We start from the raw sequence: 12,476 nt of genomic DNA on the forward strand, positions 1-12,476 counted from the left end.
ACGATCGTGCTGCACGTACCGGAAGAAGAAGAAAAATGAAGAAGGAAGAAGATGAGAGACGGAAACCTCAGCCGCGTAGGATAACAATGGACCACTTGTTAGGTAGCCCATCCCCCGACACCGGGGAATACAACGGATACTATTGGTTATTCATTGGGACCTCTCGTGCGAGGCCGCGGCTTTCTCGGCTGATCGGTCTAGAAATAGATCTGATCCAGTTATTTCCGATTATATCGACGAATGCAAACCTTATTATCAGTCTCGGAAAACTGTCGCTTCGTCGCGAATCTCTCTCACGTGCACCGCGAATCTACGCTACAAGTGGCGATTCTGCGAATCGTGAATTCGTGGTAATATTATCAATTATCGAATGGCAGTAGAAATATAATAAAAGTAAATTTAAAAAATCCCGAGATAAGGAAAATGCGCAAAATAAAAGCGACACTGTGCACGTTAAAAGAGACGCTTTCATCCACCTCAGTTATATTCAGTTTTCAAGTATAATATCAGTTTTCCCAACGTTTCCTCGGTCTTTTCCTTTTTTCAAACTTGGATCAAAATCTTTTACATGCAGAAACGTTATTCAAAGTAACTTAAACATTTTACGCGTCGAGCGAAATAAATGATGCGAGCGCCGCGTGATGTGGCGAATTTACGACACGGAAGTAAAATTCAATTGTCGAGACAAGATATGAAGAATGGGAGAGAGGGACAACGCGCGAGAGATGAGCAGGAGACGGGAGACATGGCAGATTCGAGAACCGGCGCGATCGGACGGAAGATGTGAAAAAACTGGTTCCCTCCGTCAGGATTTCTTATCACCTCTTTAGTTAATTCGAATTTCGATTTCCGCGCATCTATATGTACGTATACTTAACTCCTGGCAAAGTTGTTATTAAACGATTTCTTAAAAAATGGTTGGTTAGCGAAAGTGAAGAAGTCAGACGTTTGGGAGAATAAGGAGGAAAAATCAAAGTCGATAAATTGTAAAAACTATGTTATAATTTAATTAATACAAATAAATGTTATATTCATAAAATTGTAAGTGGCCCAAAAATTTATAGTAAATTAAATTAAAAGGAAGTCGTATAGGCTAAACGCTTTGAATCTTTCATATCAGAGATTATTAAATTAGTGCTTGAAATAAATATTTATTTTCAATGTTACTTTCATGCTTTGCTTCTCGCGTATTTAATTGTTTACAATGCATAATTATTTAACTAGGCACTGCAATTGTAAACTCCATCTTCATTAATCTTGTCAAAATGAATTATATATAAAATGTTAATTATATAAAATTAATTAATGGACTTTGAAAAGTTTAATATAAAATTGGCATGTATATGTCAATTTATACATTGATAAAGCTTACTTTAGACAATGTACAGCTTGCATTGGAATTCAGGATAGAATTCTATAATTATAATTAATAATTAGAATATATATATTTATAATTTTATATACAGGGTGGTACAAAAAACATTTAAAGAATTAAGATAAACACACATATATTTTAAAATATATGATGTTGAAATACATACATTCGTCAAAATATACGGCACGTAAAATAAAAAATAGCATTCTATTTTGAATTCCGTCGCAAATTATAGATCGTCTAAACCGAGCTTAAGACAGTAAAATAAGAAGCACACGTGGCGCGCAAGAGAAAGAGGGGAGTGGGGGGGAAAGAGAGAGATATTGGCAAAGCAGAGATTCCAAGCACATTGTGCACGCAGCTTTAACTCGCGGCGCGTCACTCACGCTCCCCGGCGTGCCCCGGGCCCCGGGTCCCGTCTGCGAGATCTCTATCTCGCTCCACGGAGAGGTTTTGCTACTCGCTCCGCGTGCCTCGACTCTCATTGAGAGTCAGTCAGTCAGTCAGTCAGTCTCAGTCCGCCGGAGCGACGCGGTTCGCGCGCATCGTTACGCATCGCGCGCCGTTCGCAAGCGTACAGTGGAGAGTTCGCGTTCGCGCGCGCCTCTCTCGTGCTCTTTCACCCTTTTTCGATTTCTCTCTCTCTTTTTCTCTCTCTCTCTCTCTCTCTCTCTCCCCCTCATTCTCTTTCTGTTTTACCGATCGAAGGGGTAGACAACCGTGCGTTGAAATCACCGCGGGATCTCCGCCGCCGAGAGAGGAGCGGAGAGGAGACGCGCGATCGTGTCCTGTGCGCGCGCGCGCGCGCGCCCCGTGAAATTCACCGATTTCACGCGTCGGATCGCTAACGGCACGCACGCCCGCGGCCCGGCACGTTGAGCGCACGGGGACCCGGGGAGGCGGCGCCGGGAAACGTCGTTGCGCGTTAACCGCCAGGGCACGCACGGCGGCTGCCAGGGAAGGGGGCGAGTTTTCTATACCGGTGTGCGTGCAACGTGCAACACCTGGGGCAGCGAGTGGCGCGCGGCTGCGGCGGCGGCACGTCGCGGGCAATTATTATGCGATCGGCTGCGGCCGCCCTGGCCGCGGCAGCGGCGCTGGCCCTTCTCCTGGACGCGGCACTCGCCCGGCACCAGCACCACTCCGAGAACCCCGTCTACAAGCCGTCCGGTGACATCTCCCTCTGGATCGACCAGGAGCAAATCAAGATGTTCAGCGGTACAGTTCACTGATGTTGAGTGATCCCCTCGGATTTCTTTTTTCCCCCCTAAGCCCGATACGTGACCCCCTTTCTTCGCTATCGTCGCTGCTCCGATGCTTGAGATTATACGTATTATTTACCTTTGATGAGTTTGGTGCGCAAAAAGTATTTTGTTAAATAAAATTAAAAAAAAAAGAGAGAAAAATCCAATCACCATTCGTGGTATCGGGCCAACGTCGTCAACGACGTTAATGAAAATGTTATAAACATCGATGTAAGTCTGAAAAACTGTTTTCATTGACTAATGCAGGGCTGGCAATGGAAATATACGCGATTGCGGAGGGCCAAGTGCTCGCATATCTTTTGGATCCGGAATTTGAAAATAAACTGCCGATCATACCGAGCGAGGTGTCGCACGTGAACTTCACGTGGAAATCAGGAGTCAAAAAGTACTATTATAATTTTTTTCGTTTAAAATCGTTCGACGAGAGCATCTTGAAAACTCCATCCATCACGATTAAAACGCAAGGACGGGTGCCTAAGCGACCGAAAGGTAAACATTTTATATCAATATCAAATGTATATCTAAGCTACGATCGATGCGTGAAGGAGCTGAAGTTTTCTAATTCGTGTAATAGACACGAAATAAATGATTTTCGTGTTTTTACAGGAACTTGCGATTTAACGAACGTTAGTTTAAAAGAATCTCTGTTACTATACATATTTAATTATTGAAACTTTGTGAGAAGAATAATGAGTGAAACAGGATGATATACAATCAAATAGAGATAAAAACTATTTACAGTTTGAACTTGATCTTGGTGGCCTAATACTAGTTAATTTTTTTATGAGAAGAAATTCAATTATTATTGTTATTAAGAGTTATTTATAAAACCGCGCTCCGAAATAAATCCTGTTAATAAACATAAAATATCAAAAAGAAAGGAATTAATAAATTAAGACCTCGCGAAACGAAGATATCGCGACAAAGAAAAAGATTGTCGAAATCTAAATACGAGAGAAACATTCGCGATTGTTTATTCGAGGTAATAATTTTCAAAATAAAATGATATCTAGTCTTAGGGGCTCGAATAATATCGTAATTGTGGCGAGGCATTCATCGTTGCCTCGCGCGGTTATTTTTCGTTCAACATCAATGATCAGAATGTCAACGTGCTAATAGCGTTTTCGTTTGTCAGTCGATGTGCATTTGGTATTCAGTAATTCAGCCTCCGGAGGCTGAATACCAAATCGCGGGGTCTAATACGAAGTTTGACTTTTATCATTCGACAAAATATAATTTTCACAATTAAGTCGCGTACTTGGATATCTTTTCACGTCACTTTCACGTACTATGAGACGGTGAAATACGAGCCTCCATATGTTTTCACACATATGCACGTTCGCTCGTTAATACGTTCGGGATTCATTGTTAACTTTGATCTCTCTATGCGGCGTTACATAAGTGCCGTGCCGCGATGGTCCTTATTTACACAGTCGAAGGTGAAGACGTCTTTCACGCGCGGCGTGAAATCTACCTGATCCAAGAGAGAAGACGAGAAAATATTCTTTGTATAGAAATGCTTCGCGTCCGCGTCTTTCTTTTTGCCCGAAGATTATTTCGTTCAACTGGAGTAAGTTTTTATTACGACACCTGAGGACCAAGCCGAGCTTCGGTGATTTTTCAACGATTTTAAATACTAAACGCAGCTCAAATAAATATATTACGGATAAATATCACTTGTCCTGTTCCCGTGAAAAGGAATTCGATTAAATCCGCATGAAATTGCACGTATTAGAACAATGTTATTGAATGTTATCTTATCAGATTAACTACAAGAACGTGTTCGATTCTGTTTACCGACATTTCTCCTTTTTAATCATATACGAAGATAATTATTTCTCTATTTTTTAATAAAGCACTTTTATGTTTGCGATTATATAACGCGGCTTTTTTTTATCTTTACGCACATCAGTTTGATCGATAATATCTGAAACGGTCATAGGTTTGCGCGCAATTAAAATTAAACATACTTTTAGTTTCCTCTTAGATTGGATAGATATAAAATGTACTTTGGTTTTCTCTTAGATCAAGTAAATATTACGCCGCACAATTATACTGAAGAGATCGAACTAATGGGAACCGAAACCCTCGCGCGGCAATAGGTCTGCTTCTTATAGTCGCATTACGTTATATTTTCTGAAATTGAAGATAAAAATCAAAGATGAGTTGAATTTATAAAATTTAAATAAACATTTCAACGGGATCGAAATTAAGAGTCAAAATTAAAATGGAAAACGCGTACGATCGAAGGTCGGAAGGTTGGAAGAAAGAGGAGGGATAGGAAGTAGAGGAGATTCAGCTATGATACAGCGAGAGCGGACCTTCACCCTGTTTGTTTTCCGTTGCAGAATTCAGCATTCTTCTACCTTGCGCCGGCAATTCGGGCGTAGCGCAATTCGGGATCAGTCTGATGATCGAGACCCGCAAGGGGAAACCTCTAAACGGGACGCCCCTCCGTCTCCGTTTGAGAAAAGAATGCACCGTGCGCGGTGAGTGCGTCAGTCGCGCCCACGATCACCACCTCTTCACTCGCACATACAGTTCTGTATCAGCAGTAATTCATCGCCTAATTTGCTGCATGCTCTTGATCGATGCGGGAGAGGCGGTCGGGGAATCGGTCTCTCGGCGGCCGGCCGGGTCTCTCCTCCGGCCTGCCGGCTGCGGATCTCGGATCTTTTTCCCTCGCCTCCGCTCGGCGAGGATGCTGCATCGCGTCGCGGTCGTGCCGCGCGTACATAGCGGGATAGCGTAAAACGCGCCCACGAAATCCGGTTCGCGGACGGTACATTCGTTCCGACTGCCTCTCCTCCTTTTTTTATTTAATCGACAGCCGTGGCATGTACCTGATATGCGCGCGCGTTTTGATACTTTGTAAGAGAAAGATTATATCTACCTTGTATACCTGCCTGCCTGCCGCCGGCCGGAACGATGGCGATGGGTCCGATAATTGTGCGAGGGAGGCGCGTCGAATCTTCTCCGCATAGTCCGCTCCACACGGTACTCCGGGAGATTTATGGGTGTTACGTCGTGTTAAACGGTTGCTCCGAGCCTCGATCATCGCGACGAGATCCCGCTCCAAACGAGGATCCTAACGTTTGTCAAGGTGTCAAAGGGAGTAGCGAATCGATTAACTTTCGACTTGGACTTTTTCCCAACGCCCTCGTGAAACTTGTGACTAATTTTACACGCGTGTACTCTCGTTTCTATTGTCGCGTCGCAACAAGGGTCATCTCGAGGTATCGGTTACGAAAACGGGAAAAAGAAATGAGACGTCTCTTTGAGTCCCCAAATTTTCTCCGGGTATCGCGTGTATTTGCTTACATAAAATATGTATGCAAATAACGATCTTTAAAATGCAACGATATTTTGTAACGTCTCGACGATGAACTTCAGTTTCGCGCCCACATCAGGTTTCGGACCCATCGCCGCTCGCAAGGTGAAAACGTGGACCGCTTTTGTGAAGCTTACCTTTTGCGTAAAAGCATTCTCGTTCAGATTCTATTAACGCTATCTTTGTATATAATACAACTGTCTACCTTCGTAATAATTACGTTAAAGTGTTGAGTAATATCGATCGCTCTTTTTGCTGTATCAGGCGTGTTAAATGAGACACGAGTGTTGCTGATGATGAGCAAGGATAGGGAACGAACGTAATTTCGGCGAGCTCAATTTCCGATGCTGCGTGTACGCGAGGAAGGATCTTCTACCGAACTTCGGGTTTCGTTTATCCGCGAATAAGGATCATTATCGCACGCACGAGGCGTCCGATAAATGTGAACTCGGCGGAATTATGTCTCAACGTCAATCTTTGCTTTTCATTTCGCAACCAGGCAATTAACCGTTGTTATATTGTCTGACGTTCGAAGAATATTATTCGCTTTGGCTTTTATATATATATTTTTTTTTCCACTAAAACGTTACTACAGATCGGTAATTTTTCCCGTTTTATGTGCTTATATTTTCTACATTAGCATTTATTAATTTTTTTCGTCTTGCCTGGCACTTTGTTTGTTAAGCGTTGGCCAGTCGTACGCTTCCTCGAGTCATTGTTCGCCCGCGAATTATGAATTAAGTGCCTAATTGCCTACTTAATGCAAAAGAACGCACGAGTCTGCTCTGCTTTCTCGGCGTCATTTTCAGCTCTCTCAATCTCTGTGCATTCGTGTTGCCAATCATCAAGTCAAGTATGTGTTTATCCGCTATTTTACATACATAAATGTCCCGACAATATCGAGGATTGAAAGGGTTTATTCAGCATGTGCGATCGGTCGAATTTATCATACAAATCACGAATGAGAAAAGACTAGCAAATAACGATCCACGTGACACGTAATTGTTTTCATCTACTCGAATTCAGATGGGCGTAGCGGCATATAACGATGCTCTCGAACGTTCCGTATAATCGCTTCTGCGATAATACATCAGTAATTCGCAGCATAGCAGGCCGAGCGTGCAAACGTGAAATAATTTAATATGTTTAAACATCGAAGCTTTCTCTCTCGACAAGTAAAATTCAATCAGAAACTCACGGTTTGCACTGCCATGGAAATGAGATAAAATATGTATATGGAATATACCACACAATTTTAATTTCTTCACGTAATTATCTTTAAAAAATGAAAAAAAGATATTAAAACAATTGTAAAAAAAATTATAAATAAAGTTATTGTTTATATCGGTTATATAAATCGAAATTAATTCTCTGTTTTGACATAAGATATGAGATAAAAATATAACAGCGTATTGATCTCAGTTCCATGGCTTATCCGTGGTTTTTGAAAAAAAAAATCGATTAAATCTGCATGACACTGCATGAATTAGAATAATGTTATCTTATTGGATTAACTACGAGATCATATTCGGTTCTGTTACCGGAATTTTTCTCGTTTTTAATCGTATACAAAGATATATATTAAATACGTATATGTACATACATATGTATGTGTGATATGTGTGCAGACATCGGGATAATATGCCATCTTTTAACTGGATTTTATTTTTACAGAGCCTAATCCTGGTCCCTGTCCAGATGGTTATCTAGGGCCCCATTGTAAAAAAGCGCTTTGTTATCCGAATTGTATGAATGGCGGTAACTGCACGGCGCCAGGCGTGTGCTCGTGCCCGCCAGGATATCAAGGTCCTTACTGCGAAGGAGGTATAATAAATTACAACATAAATGTACGACGAAGTTTGTTCAATAGGAATAAGATGTTCTAAAAGTAAAGTCCGCTTGAAAGAGATAAATTAAAATTTAAAATTTTATTTTTATTTTCCATGTGTGTGCGTGTGCGTGTGCGTGTGCACCAAAATAAAAGCGTTAACTTATCTCTCCATATAAATTTCCCAACAGATTCGAGCGGCTATCCAAGCATGTATAATGTTTAATTTCAAGATATCTTTTGCATATAAATTTATAATCAAATTTCCGAGTCAGTTCTGTTTCACTTTTTGATTCAAGACAAAATGTTTCCCCGACAGATGTTTTTCCAACTTTCCAAAAAGATGAAAAGGAAGAGATGCGAGGTCAGGATCGTGAAGAGCATGTTAGAGAATATCCTAGCCCAGCCCATTGTCTCAATAGTTTCAAAAGTTTTCCTCACAGTGTGTAGAGTTGCAGTTACAAAAAAGTATGACATTTCGAACATTTTGAGTGACATTTTCGATGAATAGCCTGTTACAATTCTTGCAAAATTTAAGTAACAATCACTCGGCATTGACAATAGTCCCTTCGTGCTCGAAGACACAATTCGCTCGTTTGATCTCACATGATTTTCATCTTTTTAAAAAGTTAAACACCGTTGTCAAGAAAACATTTTATCTCAGATCAAAAAGTAAGAAACGAGACGTAAAACTGGTTCAGCAAATTTTTATGTAAAAGGTATTTTGAAATTTATGTCATAAAATGGAACAAATTTTTGAATCTCTGTTGGGAGATTATATGGAGATAAATTAATGATAAGCTTTATTCTTTATACGCATATTTTAAAAAACAAAATTTTAATGTATTTCTTTCAAATATCTCACTTTTGGAACTTTCCTCGTACATGCATATATACATTACTCATACAAGTCGATTTTCATTAATACATATTTTACATAGTCCCATTAGATCCATGAAGAGCTACTTGAAAATTGATTTAGTCATAGTCATTTTATGCATGTGTATTTAGTTTTAAGGCTCTTGGGTATTCGCCGCGGCCATGTTAGATCGTGATGTCAGAGGCGGGACCCCAGGAGCTTTAAATTATATCTAAATCTTTTAATTACTTCTATTAACAATACAATTAATGTTAATTAATAATACAAAGAAAGATCAATTAGTTACATTCATTAAAAATATCAGCGATTAAAAAGTGTTTTGAACTAGGGATCTACCATCAGATTGATTCGCCACGTAGAAAATCAGAATATAATTTATTATATACATTATTATATACATTGTAATTAGAGTCCGATCGAAACAATCTTTTTTAATTTTGGCCGAAATTAACACAACCGAATATTCGTTTTCAATTTCGACCGAAACCGACAACTGTAAATTTTTATGGAAATCCTAGAAAGGCCATAATGTACACGCGCGCACATATATACTTTATATACTCTTTCTTTATAAATATAATTTAATTATTAAAATAATCATTACACATTATTACACAAACCTATTATCACATTCTATAGTACGCTATATACTATCCGTAGTATCACAATCATATTATTTCAATAACAAAATTTTTTAACATAAATAAAAAATATTTTTAACCAAGTCTTTGAAAAATCTGTGGAAAATAAACAGTTTCAGCTACGTCACCAAAATTCCTTTTTAGTTCCGGCTGAAACTCCGATTTTTGGCCGAAAATGAAATCAAATTTTCGGTCAAAACTCTAATTGTAATATAGTAATCTGCAAGCAATCTATAAGCAACGAATTGTGTAATAAAATGTAATGTGTAATACATAGTTTAACGTCTCGAATACTGGGAAAACGCGTTTATATCACTTTGGAGATGGAGATAGCAGTTTTACAGCCAAATTTGATCACGTTCGTCAGAGCTTGGTAGAACGGCGCTTGCTCGGCACCGCAATCTATGCCTGTGTCGTGATGTTCCTGTTCCTCATCGCGGAATTTTTTGATAGTTTCGAGTATCTCTTTATCCACGTTTTCGCTATTCTCCATCAGCACGCGCAACTGATCGTTGTAGTGTTCGACAATCACAGTCTCCACTGCCACAGTGCACGCCATCGCCGCTTTCTCGCCCATGAGAGCGGTACCGGCGCCCAGGGCGAACCCGGCGATATTCCACAGCGGAGTGAGAACGGTGGGCCTGACTCGATGCTTGCGAATTAATTCCTCGAATTTGAGACGATGCCGTTTCTCTTGATCCCACATGTGCTGTATCGTCGGTCCAACCGTCGTCTTACCTGCGCTTTGGCAGAAATCCATTAGAATCCTAATCTAAATCTATATATCTACATCGTATATTCAAGCAACCATACCTAGCACAGCCATTTGTCCAGCGTATATCCTGTCAGCTCCCAATTCACCGGCATGGTCAACTCTTATTATCGAGTCTAGTACTTTTCCAGACGCGCTCGTGGCTGCTGATGTGCTGGCCAGTCGTACTCCCAGTCCTCTGACGCGCAACATTTTTCTATAAAATTTGAAAAAGTTCCTTATTAAGATCGAACGATTTCAGGTATCTGCACGGAGAAATGTTTGAATGGAGGAAAGTGTATTCAGAAGGATGTCTGCGAATGTCCAAAAGGCTATTTCGGCTTACGCTGCGAATTCTGTGAGTACAAACATGTCTCGTTAACGCACGTAAAATCTAGAAGAAAATTTTTGTCATGTTTTTGCCTTTTCAGCCAAATGTGTCATTCCCTGTCTCAATGGTGGCAAATGTAGGGGCACCAACATCTGCAGGTGTTCGAACGAATACAAGGGCAATCACTGCGAAATCGCAACCACTGCACGCATAACGTCGCAACGTTCAGCATGTAGCAAACCGTGTAAACATGGAACCTGTCAATCGAACGACACGTGTCTCTGTGAGCCTGGCTGGTACGGGAAGTTTTGTCACAAAAACAAGCCATGGGCTTAGGAACTAATGGAATACCTGCAATGTTATTTTTCGTACCAACTGTGGATCCTTTGGAAAAAACGACGTCATTCTAAAATCACCGGACGGAATTATGGCAGATTGTGTTTCATAATATATCCTGAATTGTACGGAGAAACGAAAGTCGTATGTGTTCGTAGAGAAGGAATCTCGCGACATTAAAACGATTCGAAGATTCGTAGTATTCTTGTTTTCATTTGTGGTGCGAGGATAAAGAGACATTTAAAACTTCACAAGATTTAGATTCAAATCTCGATTGGTAGCGTTGATGTAAAATTCGTAGTTTCTAATTTACTCTGCCCCAGATGTGATATGTAAAGAGCTGCTTTATGCCATTTTACAACATTATTGTATTTAGGTATTAATACTTTTGTACTGTAGATGTAACAATTGTAAAAACAAAATAGGAACAAAATGTATTTTCTGTAATGGTTTTAGAAAGCATGACTATGAAATAATTCAGCATTGTAGTAGTGTGCCTGTGATGGACTTCTTTGCCTATCTTTTTCTGTGTATATCTTAGAATATAGATAAATAAATGTGGTTTTATTATAAATTGGCAGAATGTGAATGTCAAAGGGAGTCTGATAGTTTTTAGCGATTACACCATTTAGAAAGTGGGTCCCATCTCGAAAAAATTGTTAATTACACACATATATATATACATATAAACCAATGTCTCGATAAAAAATTTTAACCATTTGCAAAATAACCGACTGTGTGTGTGACGTATCTTTTTAACATTCTTAACAAAGGTTGACACATAAACGTTTCATATAACTATAGCATCAAAGATTAAAAGAATAAAAAGCAAGGGAAATCAGAAGAGTTAATTTTTTGCACACGTGTTTCTTTATAGAAGGATACTTGTTTACATCAAAATAGTAATGTATTTAGTAAGTTTCTACATAAATTCCAGGAAATGTTTATTATCGAGTGGAGCTTTGCATCGCGTATCAGATGTTGTTGAGGAAAAAGTAGCATCCCTGGTGAACAAATATTTTGTCGGATTCTTTTTTTAGATTAATGAAAATTTTTGAAGAAATACGTAACATTTTTCAGATACTTAAGTAATTGAATGAAGATTTTCAGGATATTTCAGTGTCTACAATACATGAAAATTTCTGACAAATTGCGTGGATTTTCTCATATTTATTCAGATTTCTGCAACTCAAAGATGCGTTGACAGGAAAAATCTGAAATATTTCATCATTATTTTGTCAGTTTTTCTGAAAAACATTCCAAATAAAAGATCTGAGACATTTTTCCATCAGGGATAGATTTTTACTTGACAAATTAATCATCGAAAAAATTAGTCCAAGTTTAGATCGAAGTTACCTTTAGCCATAGTCCAGAACTAGGTACATATTTATTGTCAGTTTTACAGTAAACAATCGAGATTACGCCTCGAGGAACCGTGAGACGGCAAAAACATATAGCATAGGGAAGATTGCATACGTGAGCGACTCGTGCGAAGTGGGAAGCACGACGTTCGTGACCGAGGCAGATTCTCGAGCGGCGGAGACAGCCAGAGCCAAGGGTCTTTATCGTCGAGCGACGAGGCGACGAGATTCTTCTTTCTGTTGCGAAGCTAAAACGGAAGAAAGCGGGCTACGCAGGTTATGGTCGTCCGACATTACCACATTACGATTACATCGAGTCGCACGTCGCACGGCTCAGCGCGGCTCGTGGCTCGAGGCAGTCGGGTCGGGCTGGTCGG

General features: G+C 39.9%; 2 protein-coding genes across 4 annotated transcripts; one reads left to right on the forward strand and one right to left on the reverse strand.

The window, feature by feature from the left end:
- The first annotated feature begins 1,498 nt into the window (after positions 1-1,498).
- Shf (WNT inhibitory factor 1) lies at positions 1,499-11,312 on the forward strand. 2 transcript variants are annotated; one of them, XM_071772535.1, is made up of 6 exons: positions 1,499-2,593; positions 2,887-3,129; positions 4,989-5,180; positions 7,646-7,795; positions 10,334-10,429; positions 10,503-11,312. In XM_071772535.1, exons 1-6 carry the CDS (start codon positions 2,434-2,436, stop codon positions 10,736-10,738), a joined length of 1,077 nt encoding a protein of 358 aa, XP_071628636.1. In that variant the 5' UTR covers positions 1,499-2,433; the 3' UTR covers positions 10,739-11,312. The 2 variants fall into 2 exon arrangements, with proteins under 2 accessions (XP_071628636.1, XP_071628637.1); XM_071772536.1 differs by having other exon boundaries at positions 1,504-2,593; positions 4,989-5,129.
- Positions 9,036-12,447, reverse strand: Coq7 (ubiquinone biosynthesis protein COQ7, mitochondrial). 2 transcript variants are annotated; one of them, XM_071772542.1, is made up of 3 exons: positions 12,215-12,447; positions 10,129-10,288; positions 9,036-10,053 (listed from the first exon to the last, which is right to left on the reverse strand). In XM_071772542.1, exons 2-3 carry the CDS (start codon positions 10,282-10,284, stop codon positions 9,628-9,630), a joined length of 582 nt encoding a protein of 193 aa, XP_071628643.1. In that variant the 5' UTR covers positions 10,285-10,288; positions 12,215-12,447; the 3' UTR covers positions 9,036-9,627. The 2 variants fall into 2 exon arrangements, with proteins under 2 accessions (XP_071628643.1, XP_071628642.1); XM_071772541.1 differs by having other exon boundaries at positions 9,036-10,058; positions 10,134-10,288; positions 12,215-12,436.
- Between the last annotated feature and the right edge of the window lie 29 nt (positions 12,448-12,476).

Source organism: Temnothorax longispinosus, chromosome 3 (assembly GCF_030848805.1).
Source record: "Temnothorax longispinosus isolate EJ_2023e chromosome 3, Tlon_JGU_v1, whole genome shotgun sequence".
In the NCBI taxonomy this organism is placed as follows: domain Eukaryota; kingdom Metazoa; phylum Arthropoda; class Insecta; order Hymenoptera; family Formicidae; genus Temnothorax; species Temnothorax longispinosus.

What these genes read in the sequence shown, in the direction of transcription:
- Shf (XM_071772535.1), top strand. Translation starts at nt 2,434, where the DNA reads ATGCGATCGGCTGCGGCCGCCCTGGCCGCGGCAGCGGCGCTGGCCCTT. An exon ending in GGTGCCTAAGCGACCGAAAG is followed by an intron (nt 3,130 to 4,988) that starts GTAAACATTTTA and finishes TTTCCGTTGCAG; the next exon opens with AATTCAGCATTCTTCTACCT. An exon ending in CCTCTTCACTCGCACATACA is followed by an intron (nt 5,181 to 7,645) that starts GTTCTGTATCAG and finishes TTATTTTTACAG; the next exon opens with AGCCTAATCCTGGTCCCTGT.
- Coq7 (XM_071772542.1), bottom strand. Translation starts at nt 10,284, where the DNA reads ATGTTGCGCGTCAGAGGACTGGGAGTACGACTGGCCAGCACATCAGCA. An exon ending in AAATGGCTGTGCTAGGTATG is followed by an intron (nt 10,054 to 10,128) that starts GTTGCTTGAATA and finishes AGCGCAGGTAAG; the next exon opens with ACGACGGTTGGACCGACGAT.